Source organism: Macaca thibetana, chromosome 12, assembly GCF_024542745.1.
Source record: "Macaca thibetana thibetana isolate TM-01 chromosome 12, ASM2454274v1, whole genome shotgun sequence".
In the NCBI taxonomy this organism is placed as follows: domain Eukaryota; kingdom Metazoa; phylum Chordata; class Mammalia; order Primates; family Cercopithecidae; genus Macaca; species Macaca thibetana.
Genome location: NC_065589.1, coordinates 54299975 through 54323992, shown reverse-complemented (window position 1 = coordinate 54323992; position 24018 = coordinate 54299975). Strand labels below are relative to the sequence as shown.

The following is a 24018-nucleotide window of genomic DNA, read 5'->3' as shown; positions in this document are numbered from 1 at the left end:
TTTTTTATTTGTTTTTGTTTTGTTTTTGTTTTTTTGTTGTTGTTGCTTTGTTTTTGTTTTTTGTTGTTGTTCAAAGAGTGCTGGTGCAATTGGACTTTCAAAGGCAAATAAAATGCACCTTGACCTAAACCTCACACTCTATCTAAAAATTAACTGAAAATTCATCATGGACTTAGATATAAAAAGTACAACTATAAAACATTTAGAAAAAAACACATGGGAAACCTTCAGAATGTAGGGCTAGGAAAAGAGTTCTTAGAATTGACATCCATAGCATCCAAATGACATCCATTGACATCAAAATGGGGGAAAATGATACACTGAACTTTTGAAAACATTTTTCTGTGTGTACGTGCTTTGCTTCATGTCTTAGGAGGAAAGCATTCATTTTTTTTATCATAAAGTAAAATATCTGTATTTTGTTTAGATGTTCTTTATCAAATTGGGGATGAAAAGACTGGGAGAAAGTATTTGCAAACATATCAGACAAATAACTAGTAAAAAAACATTCAACACTCAACAGTATGAAAACAATCAAATTAGAACACGAACAAAAGACAACAAGATGCATTTCATTGAAGGGGATATACAGATGGCAAGTAAGCATTTGAAAAGATGTTAAACGTTGGTGTCCATTAGGGAAATGCAAAATAAAATCAAAATAAGGTATTACTACAGAACTTTCAGAAGGGCTACAATAAAAACACCAAATGCTGGTAAGAATGGGGAAAAAGTACATCACTCACACATAGCTGATGGAGATATAAAATGATATGGCCATTTAGGAAAAACAGTTTGGCAATTTTATAAGAAACTAAACATGCAACTGTCCTGTGAAATACTTGGACATTTATCCCAGAGAAATCAAAACTTAAAATGTTCACACAAAATCCTATACACAAATATTTATAGAAGCTTATTCATAATAGCCCAAAACTACAAGCCATCCAGAAAATGGGTGAAGAACATTACCTAGCAATTAAAAGGTATGAACTATTAGACACACAACAATGTGGATGACTCTCCAGAGATTAGGGAATGCAAAAAGTCTATCTCAAAAGCCTGTGTACTCTATGATTCCATTTCTATAATATTCTTAAAATAGCAAAATTATAGAAATGGAGAAAAATTAGTGTTTTCCAGAGGTTAAGGAAATGATGAGGGCAGGCTAGAAGAGGATGTGCTTATAAAACAGCAAGATGAAGGATTCTTGTCGTAATCAAATTATTCTGTATTTTGACTATATTATTAATATCCTGGTTGTGAGTGGTACTATAGTTTTGCAATATATGATCATTAGAATAACCTGGAAAAAGGATACACAAGATCTCTGTATTATTGCTTACAGCTGAATGTAAATCTAAATTATCTGAAAATAAAGTTTACTTTAAATATCTGAAAAATAAAGTGTGGCCTATTTGAACCAAACCTTTTATCTTATTTTAAGTAAATTGTAGGCCAAAAAGAATTAGTTTCTTTCCCAGAGTGACAAGCTAGATAGAAACAGAATTTGAACTTAGAGGAAGGCCTACCTTAGCATACTACAAAACTGGAATTCACTTTATTGGTATTATCATGTTATATTATTTACATTTGATATTTATGCAACTTCTACAGTCATCTTATTAAATTGCAAAAATACAACTAGAACAGAGAATTTATTGTGATATGGCTGATTTTTATTATAAATGAAATATAATTGCTGTCAACTGTTTAACCATTGTTTTGATTTTCTTCATTTTTCACAATTTCATTTCTAAATGTTAATAAATATACCTTACTTGATGAATGCTACTTTTAATATAATTTAAAGAGTAGCCCAAATTATCAAATCAAATTATCACACACATGTTTTTTAAAGATGTGAAAGGAACTGTAAAATAAGGCAAAGTTTAAAACTTCATTTTTACATCTTAATTAATTCTCTGTAAAAAGGGTTCATTGTCAAAAGAATCATACATTATTAGTACTAAAAGGAATCATTGCATCCAGTCTTTTTACAAGATCTTTTTGGGGGAAGGTGTTTACTCATATTCTTATTATAGCTCTATTTCACATTTGTCTTGTATTAATAATAATTTTTGAATCACATTTATTAAAATAAAAAATGATTGTTTTTTATATTTCATTACATGATTGAGGGAGAGCTAATTTTCTTAGATTAGCCATCCAACTTAATGTAATTAGTTTAAAATTAGAATCTGGAAGCTTATTGTTGCTGAGTATTTGCCTCCAATACTAGTTTTCATGTTTCCGTTTCATGAAATACTATAATTTACATATCAAGTCCCTGAGTTTAAAAACTCCAAAGAATTGGCTTATTATGACAGCAAGCAGGAGTGACCAGCTATACACTAGAAAACTAATTTTTCAGTTAATTGTCTGAGGTTCTTTTGTATGTGATTTTGAAGACAAACTTTCTTTTATTTGAACAAATTTATGGAATAAATGTGAAACTTTGTTACATGGATATAATGCGCAGTGATCAAGTCAAGGCATTTAGGGAGGACATCACCTGAGTACAATACATTTGTATTAACTATAGTCACCTTACTCTACTACCAAACATTGAATTTATTCCTTCTCTCTAACTGTATGTTTGTACCCATTAACCCACTTCTCTTCATCCTCCTTTTCCCACTTATTCTTCACAGGCTCTGTTATCCGTCTTTCTACTCTGTACCTCCATGTGATCAAATACTTTACTTTCACATGTAAATAAGAACATGCAATATTTGTCTTTTTCTGCCTTGTTTATGTCACTTAAGATAATGACCTCCAATTCCATCCATGTTGCTTCGAATGACATGATATCATTACTTTTATGGCCAAATAATGTTTCATTGTGCATGTATACAACACATTTTCTTCATCCATTTATCCACTGGCACACATTTAGATTGATGCCATGTGTTTGCTATTGTGAATAGTGCCGAAATAAACATCTGACTGCAGGAATCCCTTTGATATATTGATTTCTTTTCCTTTGGGTGGATACCCAATAGTGGAGCTGCTGGACCAAATGATAAATATATTTTCAGGGTTTTTTTTTTTTTTTTTTTTTTTTTTTGGAAATCTTCATAGTGTTTTCCATAGTAGCTTTAGTAGTTTACATTTCCACCAACAGTACATAAAAGTTCCTTTTTCTCCACATCCTCACCAACCTCTATTATCTTTTGTCTTTTTGATAATAGCCATTCTGACTGGGGTAAGATGATAACATTGTGGTTTTGACTTGCATTCCGTGATAATTATGATATTGAGCATGTTTTAATATACTTGTTGACTGAATGTGTGTCTTCCTGTGGGAAATGTCTATTCATGTACTTTCCTTTTTTTTTTTTTTTTTTAAATGGGAACTTTTTTTTTTCCTAAGTTATTTGAGTTCCTTATATGATCTGGAAGTTAGTCCTCTGTCAGATGAATAATCTGAAAATATTTTCTCCAGTTCAAAAGTTGTTTCTTCATTGTGTTGATTGTTTATTTTTCTGTGCAGAAGCTTTTTAGTGTAATTAAGTATCATTTGTCTATTTTTGTTTGTGTTGCCAGTACTTTTGAGATCTTAGTCATAAATTCTCTGCCTAGTCCAATGTTCAGTAGTTTTCCTTAGATTTTCTTTTAATATTTTTACAGTTACAGATATTACGTTTAAGTTTTTAGGCCACTTTGAGTTGATTTTTGTATGTTGTGAGAGATAGGGGTCCAGTTTCATTCTCCATGTGGCTATTCAATTTTCCCAGAACCATTAATTGAAGAGGATGTTCTTTCTCTAGTGTAAGTTCTTTTTGGCTTTGTCAAAGCTCAGTTGACTGTAAATATGTGGTTTTATTTCTGAGTTCTTTATTCTATTCCATTAGTCTGTGTATCTGTTTTTATACCAATACCATACTGCTTTGGTTACTGTTACCTTGTAGTATATTTTGAAGTCCGGTAATGTGATGCCTCCAGCTTGTCTCTCTTTGCTCAGAATTGCTTTAAGCTTGCCGTTTCTTCGTTTCTTATTCTGTGATGAATGATGTCAGTATTTTGATAGGCATTGCATTGAGTCTGCAGGTTGCTTTGGATGGTAGAGTCATTTAAATGATACTATTTCTTAGGATCCATGAACGTAGGATATTTTTCTATTTGTTTGTGTCAATTACTATTTCTTTTATTAGTGTTTTGTAGCTCTCCTTATAGAGAACTTTTACCTCCTTGGTTAAATTTATTCGTATATATTTATTCCTATATATATGTATATACGTATATGTGTTTATCTCTCTGTCTATATATATGCATGTGTATACATATTGCACTATTGTAACTGAGATTGCTGTCTTGATTTCCTTCTCAGCTACATCACTGGCGTACAGAAATGCTCCTGATTTTTGTACCTTAATTTTGTATCCTCCATCTTACTAAATTCATTTATCAAATCTAATAATTTTTTTATGGAGCAATTAGATTTTTCTAGATATAAGATCATATCAGCAAACTGGGATAATTTGACTTCCTCTTTTCCAACTTGGATGCCTTTTATTTCTTTCTTATGTTTGATTGACCTGGGTGGACTTCCAGTACTGTGTTGAATAGGCGTGACGAAGGTGGGCATTCTTGTCTTGTTCCAGTTCTTAGAGGAAAGGCTTTCAACATTTCCTCCTTCAGTATGACATTAGGTGTGGGTTTGTTATTTCATGGTATGTTTCTTCTATGCCTAGTTTGTTGAGAAATTTTTATCATGAAGGAATGTTGAACTTTATCAAATTCTTTTTCTGTGCCTATTGAGATGATTATTTTTTGTCCTTCATTCCATTAATTTCAGTTACCACCTTTATTGATTTGTATATGTTGAACCATCCATGCATCTCTGGTATAAATCCCACTCAGTCATGGTGTATTATATTTTTCTGTGCTGTTGAATTGAGTTAGCTAGCATTTTGTTGAAGATTTTGTTTCTATGTTCATCAGTAATATTGGCCAGTAGTTTTGTTTTTTTTTATTGTTGTTGTATCCTTATCTGGTTTTGTTATAAAGGTGATCTTGGCCTTACAGAATGAGTTAAGAAGAACCCCGTTCTTCAGTATTTTGGAATAGTTTCAGGATTGGTATTAGTTCTTTGTATATTTGGTAGAATTTTGTTGTGAATCCATCTGGTCCTGAGCTTTTCTTTGTTGAGACAGTTTTTATTACTGATTCAATATTGCTACTCATATTGGCTTGTCCAGGTTTTCTATTTTCTCCTGATTCACTTTTGTTAGGTTGCATATTTCCAGGAACTTACGCATTTACTCTAGATTGTTCAGATTGTTCAGTTTGTCAGCATGTAGTTGTTTATAGTAGTCTTTGGTGATCTTTGTATTTATGTGGTCGGTTGTTAAATTTCCTTTTTCATTCTAATTTAGTTTATTTGGATCTTTTCTGTTCTTGGTTAGCCTACTTAATGATTTCTCAATTTTACTTATTTCAAAGAACCAATTTTTTGTTTCTTTGATCTTGTGTATTTTTTTTAGTCTCTATTTCATTTAGTTCTGCTCTGATCTTTTTAATTTATTTTATAATGTTAATTTTGGGTTGGTGTGTTCTGACTTTTCTAGTTCCTTAAGATGTATTGTTAAGTTGTTAACGTGTTATCTTTCTACAGGAATTTGTTGATACAGGATTTTATTGCTATAAACATTCCTCTTCGTACTGCTTTTACTGTATCTCACAGGTTTTAGTTTGTTTCCATTTTCATTTGTTTCAGTAATTTTTTTTTTATTTCCATCTTAATTTCTTTGTCAACCCAATGGTCATTCAGGAGCATGTTGTTTAATTTTCATGTATTTGTATGTTTTCAAAGTTCTTGTTAGTATTGATTTATTTTTATTCCGTTGTGGTCTGAGGGGATAGTAGAAATTATTATCATTTTTTTATTTGTTGAGGCTTGTTCTATGGCCTAATATATGGGCTATACTGGGAAATGTTCTATGTGCTAATGAAAAGAATCTTCTGCAGTTTTTGGATAGAATATTCTATAAATGTGTATTAGGTCAATTTGGTCCATAGTACAATTTAAATTTGGGGGGTTTCATTGTCTTTCTAGATGATCTATCTAGTACTGACAATGGGATTTTGGATTCCCCCACTATTATTGTATTGCAATCTATCTCTCTATTTAGATCTAGAAATATTTACTTTATGGATCTTTGTGCTCCAATATTGGGTGCATATATATTTAGATTTTTTTAGAATTGTTATATCTCTCACTGGATGTATTCCTTTATCATTATATAATGACCTTTTCCATCTTTTTAGAACTGTTTTTGTCTTAAAGCCTATTTTATCTAAGTATAGCTATTTCTGCTTGCTTTTGGTTTTCATCTGTGTAGAATATCTTTTTCTGTCTCTTTACTTTTAGTCTATATGTGCCTATACTGGTAAGGTGAGTTTCTAGAAGGGAGCATATATTTGGATCATTTTAAACATCAATTCATTCATACTATGTATTTATGTAGAAAACTTAATCCATTTACAGTCAGTGTTATCATTGCTAGGTAAGGCTTTGTTCCTGTCATATTGTTAATTGTTTTCTGGTTGTTTTATATATAAGTTTCTTCTGTTATTGTTCGTCTTTGTTGTTTTGGTAGATGTCTGTAGTGGTACACTTTGAGTCTTGTGTCTTTTTCCTTTGTGTTATTTCTTTACCAATGAGTTTTATACTTTCATGTGTTTTCCTGATGGTAAATCTTGTCCATTTGTTTCCAGGTTTAAGACTTCCTTGAGCAATTCATATAAGACCAGTCTAGTTGTAACAAATTCCCTCAGTATTTACTTGTCTGAGAAAGACTTTATTTCTTCTTCATTTAGAAAGGAGAATATTGCTGGATATCATGTTCCTTTTTTTTTTTTTTTCTTTTAGCACTTTGAATATTTTAGCCCATTCTCTTCTACTCTGTAATGTTTTTGCTGAGCAATTCACTGTTAAGCTGATATGATTTCCTTTATAGGTGACTAGACACTTTCCTCTTGCTGTTTTTAGAATTCTTTATCTTTGACTTTAGATAGTCTGAGTATAATGTGCCATGGTGACTGCCTTTTTGCTTTGTATCTGCTTGGCGATCATTGATCTTTCAGTAAGTAGATATTTATATCTCCTGCTAGACTTAAAGAGATTTCATCTAGGCTGGGTGTGGTGGCTCACAATTGTAATCTCAGCACTTTAGAAGGCCTAGGAAGGTGGATAACGAGGTCAGGAGTTTGAGACCAGTCTGGCCAATATGGTGAAACCCCATCTCTACTAAAAGTACAAAAATTAGCCAGCTATGGTTGCATGCACCTGTAATCTCAGCTACTTGGGAGGCTGAGGCAGAAGAATTCCTTGAACCCAGGAGACAGAGGTTGCAGTGAGCTACGATTGAACCACTGCACCCCATCCTGGGCAACAGAGCAAGACTCCATCTCAAAAAAAAAAAAAAAAAAAAGAAAAGAAAAGAAAAAAAAAAGAAAAACAAAAGAAAGTTTTCATCTACTATTTCATGAAATGGGTTTTCTAATCCCTTTGTGCTTTCTTCACCCTTGGGGACCCTGATAATTTGAATTTTCAGTAACTTTAAGGTGTCACAAATGGCATGAAGGCTTTCCTCATTCTTTTCTATTATTTTTATCTTTATATTTGTCTGACTGAATTATTTCAAAAGATCTGTGGATTTGAGACTTTTTTTTCTTCCGCTTGATCTAGTCTATTGTCAAGTTATCATTGTGTTTCTCCTCAATGAGTTCTTAAGTTCTAGAATTTATCTTTCATTCTTCTAAAACATATCTATCACTTTGGTGTTTTTCTCATTCATATACTGATTTGTTTTTCTGATTTCTTTTTATTGTTTTTCAGGTTTCTCTTGTATCTCACTGAGCTTCTTTCAAATCAGTATCTTCAATTCTTTATCTGGGATTTTGGGAGTTTCTTTTTTATTAAGATCTATTGGAGATCTTAATTTATTGGAGAATTATTATGTTTCTTTCAAGGTGTCATATTTCCTTGATTTTTATGTTTCCTGTGTCCTTATGTTTATATCTGCACATCTATATAAAAGTCACTTCTTCCTGTTTTTGAATTTACTTTTTGTGGGGAGGAAATTTTCCTGAAAATGAATCTATGGTGTTGGTTGAGTAGGGCACTTTGACTTTGATTTTGGTTGTATACAGCAATGTAATCTCTGAATGATTTATTTTGCTCTTCTATTACTCTATTCTCACATTGCTATAAAGGAATACCTGAGACTGTGTAATAGTCTGCTGGCATCTGCTTAGCTTTTGGGGAAGCCTCAGGAAATTTACAATCATGGCAGAACGTGAAGCATGAGCAGGCATGGCTTCCATGGCAGGAGCAGTAGCAGGAGGGTTGGCGGGGAAGATGCTACACATTTTTAAATGACCAGATCTCATGAGAACTCACTCACTATGGTGAGAACAGCACCATGAGGATGTTGCTAATTAGAAATCTACCACCACGTTGCAATCACCTACCACCAGGCCCCATCTCCCAACAATGGAGATTACAGTTTGACATGAGATTTAGTAGGGTCAGAGATCCAAACCATATCTTTCTGCATCTGGTCCCCCAAATCTCATATCCTTCTCACACTGCAAAATACAATCATACCTTTCCAACAGTCCCCAAAGTCTTAACTCGTTTCGGCATTAACCCAAAAGTCCAAAGTCCAAAATCTCATCTGAGACAAGGGAAGACCCATTCACTTATGAGCCTGCAAAATCAAAAGCAAGTTAATTAATTCCAACATACAATGGGAGTACAAGTACTTGGTAAACATTCCCATTCCAAAAGGGAGAAATTGGCCAAGAAAAGGAGATACAGGCCTCATGCAATCCCAAAATCCAGCAGGGCAGTCATTACATCTTAAAGCTCGAAAAGAATCTTCTTTGACTCCATGTCCCATATCCAGGGCCCACTGGTTTGAGAGGTGGGCTCCCAAAGTCTTGGGCAACTCTGCCCCTGTGGCTATGCGGGGTTCAGCCCTAATGGCTACTATCATGTGCTGGTGTTAAGTTCTTGTGACTTTTCAAGCACAGGGTGCAAACTCTCAGTGGATCCACCATTCTGGGGTCTGAAAGATGGTGGCCCTTTTCTCACAGCTCCACTAGGCAGTCCTCCAGTGGGGAGTCTGTGTGGGGTGTCCAATGAGGGCTCCAATCTTACAGCAAAGCTCACCTCTTACACTCTGTGCATCTACAAGCTTAACACCACGTGGAAACTGCCAAAGCTTATGACTTGCACCCTCTGAAGCAGTAGCTTATACTTTTTACCTGGGCGTCTTTGAGCCATAGTTGGAGCTGGAGTGGCTGGGAAGCAGGGAATAGTGTTGTGAGGCTGTGCAGGGCAGTGGGGCCTTGGCCCTGGCCCGTGAAACTGTTCTTCCCTCTTAGGAAGCCTGCAATAGGAGGTTATGCCACAGAGGTCTCTGAAATTACCTTAAGGCCTTTCGCCCATTATCTTGTCTGTTAGTGCTTGGCTCCTTTTCACTTGTGAAAATTTCTGCAGCTTGCTTGAATTCCTGCCCTGAAAATGGGCTCCTCTTTTATACCACATGGCCAGTGATATGGTTTGGCTCTGTGTCCCCACCTAAATCTCATCTTGAATTGTACTCCCATAATTCCCACGGGACCCAATGGGAGATAATTTGAATCATGGGGGCAGTTTCCACCATACTATTCTCATGGTAGTGAATAAGTCTCATGAGATCTGATGGTTTTATCAGGGGTTTCTGCTTTTGCATCTTTCTCATTTTCTCTTGCCACTGCCATGTAAGAAGTGCTTTTTGCCTCCTGCCATGATTCTGAGGCCTCCACAGCCATGGGGAACTGTAAGTCCAATTAAACCTCTTTTTCTTCCCAGTCCCAGGTATGTCTTTATCAGCAGCATGAAAACAGACTAATACAGTAAATTGGTACGAGTAGAGTGCGGTGTTGCTGAAAAGAAATCCAAAAATGTGGAAGCGGCTTTGGAACTGGGTAACAGGCAGAGGTTGCAACAGTTTGGAAGGTGCAGAAGAAGACAGGGAAATTTGGGAGAGTTTAGAACTTCCTGGAGACTTGTTGAATGGCTTTGACCAAAAGCCTGAATGTGATATGGACAATAAGGTCCAGGTTGAGGTGGTCTCAGATGGAGATGAAGAACTTATTGGAAATTGAAGCAGAGGTGACTCTTGTTATGTTTTAGCAAAGAGAATGGCAGTATTTTGCTCCTGCATTCAAGATTTGCAAAAGTTTGAACTTGAGAGAGATAATTTAGGGTATCTGGTGGAAGAAATTTCTAAGCATCAAAGCATTCAAGAAGTAACCTGGGTGCTGTTAAAGGCATTCAGTTTTATAAGGGAAGCAGAGCATAAAAGTTCAGAAAATTTGCAACCTGACAATGTGATAGAAAAGAAAAACCCATTTTTTGAGGAGAAATTCAAGCTGCTACAGAAATTTGCATAGAGAATGAGGAGCCAAATGTTAATCCCCAAGACAATGGGGAAAATGTCTCCAGGGCATGTCAGAGGTGTTCACAGCAATCCCTCCCATCACAGGCCCTGAGGCCTAGGAGAAAATGGTTTCCACATTTCTCTGTGGAAACCTGTGCTGTATGCACCCTAGGGAGTTGGTGCCCTGCATCCAAGTTACTTCAGCCGTGGCTAAAATGGTCCAGGGTAGAGCTCAGGCTATAGCTTCAGAGAGTGCAAGTCCCAAGACTTGGCAGCTTCCATGTAGTGTTGAGCCTGCAAGTGCACAGAAGTCAATAATTGGGGTTTGAGAACCTCTACCTAGATTTCAGAAGATGTATGGAAACACCTGGATGCCCAGGCAGAATTATGCCACAGGGGTGGGGCACTCATGGAGAACCTTTGCTAGGGCAGTGTGGAGGGGAAATGTGGGGTCAGAGCACCCATACAGAGTCCCCACTGGGGCACTGCCTAGGGGAGCTGTGAGAAGAGGCCCACTTGCTTTTGATTTTACAGGCTCATAGGCAGAAGGGACTAGCCTTGTCTCAGATGAGACTTTGAACTGTGGACTTTTGGGTTAATGCTTAAATGAATTAAGGCTTTGGGGGACTGTTGGAAAGGCATGATTGGTTTTGAAATGTGAGGACATGAGATTTGGAGAGGCCAGGGGTAGAATGATGTGGTTTGACTCTGTGTCTGCACCTAAATCTCATCTTGAATTGCAGCTCCCATAATTGCCACATGTTGTGGGAGGAACCTGGTGGAGATAATTTAAATCATCAGGGCAGTTTCCCACATACTGTTCTCATGGTAGTGAATAAGTCTCATGAGATCTGATAGTTTTATCAGGGGTTTTCACTTTTGCATCTTCCTCATTTTATCTGGCCACTGCCACATAAAAAGGGCCTTTTGCTTCCTGCCATGATTCTGGGTATGTCTTTATCAGCAGCATGAAAATGGACTAATATAGCCAGGCTGCAAATTTTCTAAACTTTTATGCTCTACTTTCCCTTTAAACATAAGTTCCAACTTTAGGTAATTTCTTTGCTTATGCATATGACTATAGCTTGTTAGAAGCAGCCAGGTCAAACCTTGAATGCTTTGTTGCTTAGAAATTTCTTCCTCCGGATACCCTAAATCATCATTCTCAAGTTGAAAGTTCCACCTAGGACAGGGGCACAATGCAGCTAAGTCATTTGCTAAGGTGTAACAAAAGTGACCTTTCCTCCAGTTCCCCATAAGTTCCTCACTTATATCTGAGACCTTCTCAGGTTGGACTTCACTGTCTACATCACTATTGGCATTTTGGTCACAACCATTTAACTAGTCTCTAGAAAATTCCAAACTTTCCCTCATTTTCCCATCTTCTGAGCCCTTTAAAGTCTTCCAACCTCTGCCTGTTACCCAGTTCCAAAGTGACTTCCACATGTTCAGGTAGTTTTATAGAAATGCCCCAGTCTTCAGTACCAGTTTTCTGTATTAGTATGTTCTCACATTGCTATAAAGATATACCTAAGATGGGGTAATTTATAAAGAGAGAAGTTTAATTGGTTCACAATTCTACAGGCTGTACAGGAAGCATGATGCTGGCCTCTACACAGCTTCTGTTGATGCCTCAAGACACTTACCATCGTGACAGAAGGCAAAGCAGGTGCAGGCATGGCTTACATGGCAGGAGCAGGATGGAAGGTAATGAGGAGGTGCTGCATACTTTTAAGTGACCAGATCTCATGAGAACCTACTCACTATTATGAGAACAGCACCAAACAGATGGTGCTAAACCATTTATGAGAAATTCACCCCCATGATCAAATCACCTCCCACCAGGTCCCACCTCCAATACTGGAGATTACAATTTGATATGAGATTTCATGGAGACAGAGGTCCAAACCATATCAGCTATAAACAGCAGTAGTGAGAGCTGCCATTTCCTTGGAGGGTTAGTGTGCAGATATTAGGGGAGGTTGTGGTGAATTTGTCCTGGGGACTGGAATGTTAAGCATATCACTGTTTAAGCCCCAGTTGTGGCAACGGTAGGCAGATCATACCTATCTTTATTCTCTCTAGGCTGATATATACAGGCAGTGGTATTATGGTTACCAGTGGACCAATTCTTGGGCCTCTAGTTGGCTTGCTTGGATGCCAGTCATGGCCACAGTGGACTGAGCAGGTGGACAAGTTCTTGGTCCCCTAAGCAGGCACTGTGGTATGGGTTATGGTAGTATCAGTGACAGGAAAATTATCTGCATCCCAGGTACTGTATGTTGATGTTGACAGTGGCTATGATGGGCTGGGTGAGCCAGTCTTCAGGCCCTTAGGTGTGAGTTAAGGTAGTAGCATTCAGGAGTTTAGAGTTTAGGACCAACCTCATGCCTCTGGGAGGTGCACTCAAGTGCCCAATGTCGTGGATTATGTTGGGTAATCCACAGGACCCTGGGCTAAGTCCTGGAGTCTGTGCTGGGCAAGCTTGTGCTCAGATCCCCCAGTGGTGACAGTAGTCGCTAGCTGTAGTGGGCAGGGGCAGGGCAATTCTCAGGTCCCTGGCAGAATGCATGAGTGAGGGGCAGTAGTAGCCACGCTGAAGCCCCAGCATTGCAGACGTTGGCGTTGGCCTTGGTAGCCACATCTTGGGCTGGGGTGTGGGGAATGCGCATCCTTCTTATGGCCCAGTCCTGTTGCACTTGCCTTCAGCCCTGGCAGTGGTAGTCCTTGCCTAGGTTGTACCTCAGCCCCAGCTACAGGAGCCCCTACTCAGCTTGTGACTAAGTTTCAGTGGCAACTTGCACCCCACTCACATCCCATTCTCAGTCTCCGTGGCACTTGTGTGCTATCCGGCCGCTACAGCCAATGCCTTGTTTGTTTCTCAGCCTCACCCATGGGAGCTTATTCCCAGGTCATGTCCTAGTCCCAGCAGCAACAGCCCAAGTTTCCCTAATGCCTCAGCCTCAGCACTTCTGGGCCCCAGGACAGTGTGCAATCTGCTCAAGGCTAGGATTCAAACTGGCATCTTGCTGTAGCTGCTTAGGTCTCAGAAATGTTGTGGGACCTAGTGCAAGCTCCCTCATGGGAGCAGTTCTATCACATGGTCTACCAACAGCTCCATATTTTAGTTTCAGGAGTTGGGAGGGTTGAGGGGCTGTCCCTTTGTCAGGATTGCATGATTCCATGATGGGGATGAGGGCTGCTGGAAGTCTCTCACTCACTCTTTTCCCATGTATGGAAAGTTACTCCTGGCTCCCAGCTGATCTCAACCAAACAGACTGCCTGTCTTCTTCTTTCTTCCTTGCTTTTGGTGTTTCCTGTCACTTTTCTGTTGAATTTCAGTGTTTGCTCTTGGATTATATATTCAAAATGTGATTAAAGTGCCAAGATTTATTTATGAAATGACATTAGTTTCTTAAAAAATGAAACAAAATCTAGCAGTTTTATTTGGCAAAAAGGCAAATCTACAATTATAGTTGTACATTTTAATGCTTTTCTCAGCAATTGACAGAACAAGTAGAAAAAAAGTCAATAAAGGTACTCCCCCCCAAAAAAACCCCAATATCACCCACCACTTTAATAGATATGAATAGAATCCTATCCCAAGCAACAGAGTGTACTTCCCTCTTGAATGCACATGGAATGTTTACAGAGGTACACTGTATGCTGGGTCATATTAGGGGACTCAATAAGTTTCAAAATGGAAAATATCACAGCATATATTGTCTAACTACAAATATATGGAACTAAATATTTGGCCCACATATTTAAAGTTAAATATTTTGTACAAATATTTACAATTAAAATACCCTTTATGTAACTCTAGCTAAAAGAAAAGTTACAGGGGAATTAAATTATTCCTTAATTGTAAAATACAATTTATCAAAACTTTTAAAAGATAAAGCTGCTGAGAGGCAAATTCATAGCTTTCAATCTTTATATAAGAAAATATAAAAAAGTTAAAATTAATCGTTTTAGTCCTGACATTATAAAGTTAAATGAAAACAAGAAAAACAAACCAAAATTAAAGTAGAAGGTTATGAAATGCTAGAATGGAATCAATGACATTGAAATTGGACAAACAAAGAAAATTAACAAGGCCAAATATTCGTTCTTCATTAAGAATGAAATTAATAATCGCTAAAAAGTCATCAGGGGCGAAAGTGACAGAAAACACAAATTGCCAATACTAGAAATAGTGGCTGCAGATCCTATATTCTTTATAAGGATACAAAGATAAATATTATATAACTATTATTCCAGTAAATTTGGTAAATAATATAAAATGGATGACTATCTTGAAACTCAATTTACCAGATTGAAAAATCTGAATATATAAAATTATATATAAATATTTAATATAAATATATTTAATTTATAAATGTAAACATATATTATATTTTTTAAAAAGATTTGGAACTAAATATTTGGCCCACATATTTGGAATTAAATATTTGGTCCAAATATTTGACAAAACTTTTTGACAAGTGAAATACCAAGCCCAGATAGTTTCACTATTAAAATTTGTAAAACATTTCTTTTTAAAATACCAATTATACATAAACCTTTTCAGAATTAAGAGAATAAAGTAACACTTCTAATCATTTTATGAAGCCAGTGTTTCCCTGATTGAAAAACATAACAAAGACCTTACAAAAAATGAAAATTATATTCCAGTGTTTCTTATGATATAGACTTAACACTCTTTTACATAATAATTCCAAATCAAGTCCAGCAATATATAAAATATAAAAGAGATAATACATTATTACCCGATGAGGTTTATCCCAGGAATTCAAGTTTGGTTTAACATACAAAAAATCAATCAACATAATACAACATCTTAGCAGAATAATAACACCGTAATTTCAGCAAATACAGAAAAGCCAACAGACAAAATTCAACGCATTGCTGCTAAATTTATAACACGCTAGGAATAGAAGAGACTTTTTTTTTTTCTGATAAAAACTTTAAAAGTCCTACAGGTAACATCATAATTAACGGTGAATTATTGAATGCTTTCCTTCTAAGACTGGGAGCAATGTAAGGATGTCCATTTTTACTACCTATTTAACGTGGTATTAGGTGTCTTAGCTAGTGAATAGATGGGGAGGAAGGGCACAAAGCTAGGAAAGAAATAGGAAAAAATTGTCTTTTTTCGCAGATATAGTATCAACTTTTTTACATAAAAATTGCTGAGAATCTACAACCACTAGATTTATGAAACAAATTTAGCAAAAACAAAGCTTACAAGTCATGTACAAAATTAAATTATGCCTGTCTACTAGCAAAAAGAAAGAAAGAAAAATGTATTTACTCTAGCATCAGGAAACATGAAATAATGAGAATTTTAAAAATATGCAAGGCCTCCATACTGAAATCTTCAAAGTATTGATGTAAGTAAAAAAGACCTAAAGTAATGGAAGAAAGATATCATATTTATGGATTGGAAGGCTCAGTTTAATTGTGGTCAATTCTACCAAATTTATCGATCCATGGTTTCAATACAATTCTGATTAAAATCACAATGGGATTGTTAGTAAAAATTGCAAAGTTACTTCTAATAAGGTATATAAATGACCTAGAGTGAAAACAAATTAATTTTGAGAGAGAAACCCAAAATCTGGGGAAGCATACCTGGTGTCAGAACTTACCTTTAACTCTTATCAAGTCAGGGTGGTATTAATGTAGTAATAAGTAATAAATGAACTCTATTGTAGAGTTTAAAAATATCCATACATACATGGTTAATTTTTTTTCCACAAATGTGACAAAAAAATTCAATGGAAAAAAGAAAGTCTTTTTGACAATTGTTGTTGAAATAACTAGCTAAATATATGGAAAAAATTATGAAAATTATCTTCTACTTATGGTACATAAAACTATTTGAGATGGATCATAGACATAAAAGTAGAAGCTTTTGTAATCTTATATGTAACTTTCATTACAACATAGAATGTCATTATGAACTTTGGATGAATAGTGATTTCCTAGAAAAGACCCCAAAAGCACTACACATGAACAAAAAAAGAATACAATGGACTTTATCAAAAATAAAACATTGTCTGTTAATGTATAAACACTATCAGCAAACTGAAAAAGCAAGCGGCTATTTTCCCAATACATGTATCTGAAAAAGGATCTGTATCCAGACTATATAAAAAACTCCTAAAAGTCACTAATAAAAAGACAAAACACCTAATAAAAGTGGGCAGTAGACTTCTACAGGAAGTTAGTTTATTAAAGAGAACATAAAAAAGGCAACGAACACATGAAACTGGGCTAATATTATTATTCAACAGGGAAATATAAATTTAAAACACATTAATATAGCATCACTCGTCCAGTATATTGTCTCAAATGAAAAAGACTGTCAATATCTGTTGTTTCTGAGAATGTGACATAACGAAAAGTCTCTTACTGCTGGTGGAAATTCAAAATGATATTACTTTGGAAAACAGTTGCACAGTTTCTTATAATGTTAAAGGTAGACCTCCTATGATTTAACAATTACCTTCTAGGTATTTACCAAGAGACAAGAAAACATATTTGTCTACAAAAAGATCTTAGAAGAATGTTTGTGGTAGTTTTCATGTCTAATAACTAAGAACTGACAAAACCATGAATGTCCATCAGTAGTACAATGGATAAATCACTTGTGGTATATCAGCAGCAAATGCTAATCAGCAACAAAACCAGTATGTTATTGATATGTACAACACGTATGAAACTCAACAACTTTAAGTTCACAGAAGAATACAGACACAAAAGAATACATATTATATAGTCTATTTTTATAGATATCAAGGACAGGCAAAACTGATTTATAATGATAAAAATTGGAGAATGGTCACCCATAATAGATGGGATTTGACTGAAAGTAGGCATAAGAGACATTCTGGCAGGCTAGAAATATTATTTATTTTTAATAAGTTGGGGATTATGTATCTTATACGATTTATACATTTATTATGATCTGTGCATTTCATTGTATATAAATTTTACCCCCCACCCCCAAAAGTGTGAAGGTTGGAGAGTCAGAAATCTGGATTTAAATTTCATTTTCTCCACTCACTAGCTTTAGGCAAGTTATACAACTTTACAAAATTGCAGTTTCATCATATGTATTGTGGGGTAATTATAATCCTTACTTCAGAGCCATAATGAGAATCAAGTAAAATAATATATGCAGAATATTTACTAGACAGCTAAGTGCCTAATAAAGATGTTATTATAAAACGAGAACATGTTTTTTTAAAGTTACTAATATAAATAAATAATATGAGGCCAAATATCATTAATGAAGGATCAACAATGTTACCATTTAAATGATTCTTTATAATGTACAAATTGATTATTTGAAGATAACATAATGTCTCGTTAAAAGAATACATCGACACTTTGGGAGGCCAAGGCGGGTGGATCACCTGTGGGCAGGAGTTCGAGACCAGCCTGGCCAACATAGTGAAACCCCGTCTCTACTAAAAATACAAAAATTAGTTGGGTGTGGTGGCGCATCCCAGCAACTCAGGAGGCTGAGGCAGGAGAATTTCTTGAACCGAGAGGGTGGAAGTTGCAGTTTGAGCCGAGATCGCGCCACTCTAGCCTGGGTGGCTGAGTGAGACACCATCTCAAAAAAAAAAAAAAAAAAAAGAAAGAAAACAAGAAGGATACATCAAAATCATAATTTAGAAGGGAAACAACCTATAATTAAAAATCTACTCATCTGACAAAGGTCTAATATCTAGAATTTACAAGGAACTTAAACATATTTATAAGAAAAAAACAACCTCATCACAAAGTGGGCAAAGGATATGAAGAGACACTTCTCAAAAGAAGACATTTATGCGACCAACAAACATATGAAAAGAAAACTCAACATCACTGATCATCAGAAAAATGCAAATCAAAACCACAATGAGATACCATCTCACACCAGTCAAAATGGTGATTATTAAAAAGTCAGGAAACAATAGATGCTGGCAAGCCTGTGGAGAAATAGAAACACTTTTACACTGTTGGTGGGAATGTAAATTAGTTCAATCATTGTGGAAGACAGGGTGGCAATTCCTCAAGGATCTAGAACTAGAACTACCATTTGACACAGAAATCCCATTACTGGGTATACACCCAAAGGAATACAAATCATTCTACTATAAAGACAAATGCACACGTATGTTTATTGCAGCACTATTTCCAATAGCAAAGACTTGGAACCAACCCAAATGCCCATTAATGATAGATTGGATTAAGAAAAGGTGGTACATATATCCCATATCCCATGAAATACTATGCAGCCATAAAAAGGAATAAGATCATGTCCTTTGCAGGGACATGGATGAAACTGGAAGCTGCCATCCTCAGCAAACTAACACAGGAACAGAAAACCAAACACCACATGTTCTCACTCAGAAGTGGGAGTTGAACAATGAGAACACATGGACACAGAGAGTGGAACAACACACACCAGGGCCCATTAGGGGGTGGGAGGTGAGGGGAGGGAACTTGGAGGATGGGTCAATAGGTGCAGCAAACCACCATGGCACACGTATACCTATGTAACTAACCTGAACATTCTGCACATGTATCCCATGTTTTTTTAGAAGAAATTTTTAAAAAGAAGAAAAAAGTCTTTGTATCGTAAAATAAATAGAAACTTATTACCCAAAGATTTGAAATTAGAAACAGAAAACAAATTATTCATAATCCCACAATCTATCAAAACCACTTCTACCACTTTTTAATGTTACAAATAATCTTAATATCTAACACAACCAGTTAGTTTAAGTCATTGAACATGCATACATTGGTATCTGTCATTTTCATTTATTTAGTAGTTTTTATTATAGCTCATTGTCATTTACTTTCCTGTGTTTTTTCTTTTCTTTCATAAAACAGTATTCCTTTAAAATATTATGTACATATTTTGCACTTTTTAGTTAACTAGGTTAAATACTGTATTTTTTGTCTAAAGCCCTCCTTAAATAATGAACTATAAAAATTCCATTAAATGATAGAAGCTGATTAACAAAGCATGTTTTCATTTTATGTTGATCACAGCAGATAATAAATTATTAGGATTTGTAGTAAAGTTAAAGCATAGCATTTTCAATATATATTACTAGCAGTCTTCTTGTTGTCTGGCGGTCTTATGGCATAATTGTGACAACATTAAATCTGACTCATGCCTTTACCAAAACTCTTTATAATGTTGATTAAGTAAATAAATCTCTATTTAATATAAGTCTTTACTATGTGCAAGACATTATAAATTCAGTGGAGATATGAATGGAGAAGAAATGAGCTGGTGGACATAAGATATATTTGTGGCAGTTTCTAATCAATAGATCTGAGATTGTTAGTTGTTTACAAGCCCAAATTCAGATGATATATATATTTTTTGATCACTGGCATTGTGTTTTACCAAAATACAAACTGTTTACCATCACTTAAAATTGGGAGCTCTCATATAAAACTTCAGACTTCTGACCTTATCTTGTATACATAAGATCTGACAGTTTCAGATTGGAATTGCTCACTTCCACCAGGCAACAATTAACTGGGACCGAGTAGCAGGTGTGCCATTTAGAGGGCATACCTCATGTTTTCCAGAGACACCACCTGGCAGCCTCATTCAGTTACCTGCTTAGGGTTTAACAAACCCGCCTCACAAGGAAAAGGAAATAAGTAGCTAAGCAAGAAGAGAAACGGCATTTGGCACTCTGCTTTCATTTAATAGGCACTAAATAGTTGAGAAAGGGAGAAAAACTAGTAGGAAAAAATAATACAATAAAAGAGATGAGAATTTTGACAGAAAGAACTCTTGCTTCCAACTTTCTTACTTCAACAGCTGTTCAGTAATGCCCACCCCAAGTCTGCTTGTTTTTTCAGTGCTGTGCCTGGGTAGGCATTGAGTTATTATGTTAGCATACTACCTTGCTCATTTACTACATCTCTACTACAAACTGTTGCCCTTTTGAAGTACCTCTTGTGAATGTCTTACAGTAAGTGCTTATATGAATGTTGTTTTCTCAATTCAAAAAAAGTTTGACATATTATTAAAATGCAAATCATTGTTTGATTTTTACACAGGCTGAAGAGATCACTTTAACAATTGGCCAAGCATTTGACCTGGCATACAGGAAATTTCTAGAATCAGGAGGAAAAGATGTTGAAACAAGAAAACAGATCGCAGGGTTACAAAAAAGAGTGAGTAAACTAAGCTTGTTGTTTTACATTTGTGTGATGTAAGTACAGGGAAACTTGCATATCATCAAACAAATTTAGAAGACCTGCCATTAAATTTCCCCCACACTGACTGATTGGAACTGCTTTCACTATGTTCCCATAATTTTTCATTCCTGATCCCCTGCACAGCTTTTTTTTTTTTTTTTTTTTTTTTTTTTTTTTTTTTAACTATTTTATATTGAATTCCCACAAGAACTTAGTGTTCTCATGTGACTTTGCTTCACTTCCTGATGCTTCTCATGGGGATCAGAGCAGCAGAAGCAGCAGATGCTGGGTAAGTGGTTTTCCATGCAGATCAGATTCCTTGGTAATTAAATTATGCCTTTCTCCACTCTTCAAAATCATCATAAGCAAGTTTCACTGTCTTGTGGTTATATTCCAAGATTATGGGTATAGTTTGCACAGTCCAACAAGAAAACACAATGTTGAGATATTAGGAACATAAAATTTGCACACACATACAAATATATTATAAATTTAAGTCTTTCAATGATCTGAAATCCTCCAACTTTCCCAAACTTTATCAAACAGTTTTCTCCCTATGCACAACAAAGTACATTAAGGTTTTGCATAATATAAATTCCTACTCATAACTGTAGCCAGTATATTCCAAGAAAAAAGAACAGAAAGTTATTCAATAATCATTTTCTTTTTAGATCCAAGACTTAGAAACAGAAAATATGGAACTTAAAAATAAAGTACAAGATTTGGAAAACCAACTAAGAATAACTCAAGTATCAACATCTCCAGTGAGTATATTGAACATGTGTATGTTTTCCTTAGAAACAAGATTTTGTGGTGATAAAACAACTCTGTATCACTAGTTCTGCAATATTTCACATAATACTTTGGGATCAGTAATCAAAGTAAACATGCATAGAGATGAAGGCTGCTAAGCAGTTTAATTTAAAACTTAAAATTACCTAGTTAGTTCAAATCAGAGTTGTTTTCTATGTTGCTGTTTTCCTCTGGGTTTTCTAACATAATTCAACCCTCGACTTAGTCTTAAGTTTTATTAAATAATATAATTATTCTCTTTGTGGCATATTCTTCTTTCATTTCTATTAATTACTATTTGCTGAGTTAGACTTAATGACCTATGCCAGTCTCCCCTTGAAGTGCTCAACTTCATTATAGGAATTCAGCTGTGAGCAAGACTGAACCTGGTTTCTTATATTACATGGTAAGGGTTCCCACTGGGAGTGAGGCAATTGTATTTCAAACATTAAAATGAGTGGTATTCTCTGCAGACAAAACTCAAGTCCTTGTAGTTAAAATATTTATGTCTGATTCGTCACAGTTTTGAAATCCTTTTCCCAATACCATGTATGATATCATTATTACGTGGTTTTGGCAAAGGGAATTTATTGGAGGGAGGTGGAATTTAAAACAATATTTTTTCTAGGCAAAATATATTCAGGAGAAGATGATTTTTGGTTTGAATCATCTGTACTACTGATATTCTCTATTAAAGTGTATTTATTATTCTTCATTTAAAAAATTTAATATCTAAGCCAAGCACAGTGGCTTATATCTGTAATCCCAACATTTTGGGAGGTCAAGGCAGGCAGATCGTTTGAGCCCAGGGGTTCAAGACGAGTCTGGCAACATGGTGAAACCTTGTCTCTACAGAAAATACAAAAAAGTATCCAGACATGTTGGCACACCCCTGTAGTCTCAGCCACTGGGGAGGCTGAGGTGAGAGGATGGCCTGAGCCCAGAGGTCATGGCTGCAGTGATCTATGATAGCACCACTCCACTCCATCCTGGGTGACAGAGAAAGACCCTGTTTCAAAAAAAAAATCATATCTAACTTATAACATAAACATGAACTGAAAAAAGAAATTTGTTGCAAAATTTTTTATGGAAGCTTATTGTGCTTCAATGAAAATGTTCATTTTTTAATATCTAATACTAGAATCGTTCACAAGGTCATCACTATGAATAAGAATGTTTCTATAGAAGTTTCATGTTGGGTTTCAAACTTGGCACACTCTGGAAATGGGTCAAAAAATGGTCTTTCTTGTAAACTCACATTTTTCCACCTCCCATATGAAAGAGTGAGCATTTCCATTGCTTGGCTTGTGGGTTTTGTGTTTTGTGCCAGTAGGGCTGCTATGGCCTTGATGAGAGAGGTTGAGACTGAGGTACTGACATATATGTGCTGGAGCATCCTCTTCAGGTTCTGGTTTTACTCTGATATTCCTTCTTATTTTTTCTTGTCACTGTTTGCTGCTCACCAGGATTATGATTTTTTCTCGCCTCTCTAACTGCAAGGGACAGAACATCAGCTCAAATTTGTTATTCAACCTTCCATCCCAAGATGGAAGACACATCCTCTTGGGTCTTGTTGAAATTCATATGATAAGCCATGTTGTGAAATATACTAGGAGAATAAAAAGAAATATACTTCATTTATATGAAGGGGAAGTAACTTTTTCAAGGAGTTTTGATAACGTAGTTGTTTCTGGAATTCATCACATATGAAGAGTAGCGTTGCTTTCATTTTTGTGTTGACAAAGGAGTAAAGTAAGCTCCATCAGCTTTTTGGATGCAAACCCAAAACCGGTCATTGTGTATCCTCTTTATCTGAGGAAGAACATTTGAGAAGAGCAAAGAGGTTTCAAACATATTAATCAAACTGCATCCTACTTTTTTTATCTTCCCAAAGCAGACACTGCTCTGAGAAGAAGGTGGGTCAGGATTTGGATTATGAATGTGCATTGGTGATCTCATAGGGTTACTGAGTCAGCTTCAGAAGTGACAAAGGACAGAAGGAATGACAAGATGACCCTTGCTTCAGTGTCTTTGACCATTTAGCTGAAATAGCTATTTCAAGTGAAAAGCATGCAAGTTGGTATATGAAGGAAACATAACCTGTTCATAAGCATAATTCATTTATTTAGCAATTCTCACTAGTAGAGCCAGTTATATATAAAGAGTAAAAATATTGAAAAAGCCATGTTTTAAAATGAATTAGCCCTCCCAAGGTTACATCATGTAATAATTATTTTAGGCATTGTGTTCATCTCGGCCTGGATTTATCTAAATAAAATGCTTCAGAAACTACAACTAAGAGGTTGAATTTAAAAAGAAATAACTGTCTTTAAATCACTGTCTTACACTTAGTTCATATATGTAGAAAATTTGTTGTATCCTTGATCATTGTGGAAATGACAAATTATAACTTTGCAATCTACTTATAGTCTTTTGTCATGTAATGTCATTGTCTACACTTTAACTTTATATTTGTCACATGACTTTTTAGCTCCTAAAATCTTATCATATGATTTTTTAAATTGTTGATATGCTGGAAGATGTATGTCTTCAT

The 24018-nt window shown here is 35.5% G+C and overlaps 1 protein-coding gene across 11 annotated transcripts in view; it reads left to right on the top strand.

The window, feature by feature from the left end:
- The window catches only part of GULP1 (GULP PTB domain containing engulfment adaptor 1), a 307310-nt gene that overhangs the window by 259523 nt on the left and 23769 nt on the right, over window positions 1-24018 (top strand). For all 11 annotated transcript variants that reach the window (XM_050751834.1, XM_050751837.1, XM_050751828.1 and 8 more), the window contains 2 exons: window positions 20532-20648; window positions 21344-21436. In XM_050751834.1, coding sequence (XP_050607791.1) covers window positions 20532-20648; window positions 21344-21436 — 210 coding nt within the window. The remainder of the gene's footprint in view (window positions 1-20531; window positions 20649-21343; window positions 21437-24018) is intronic.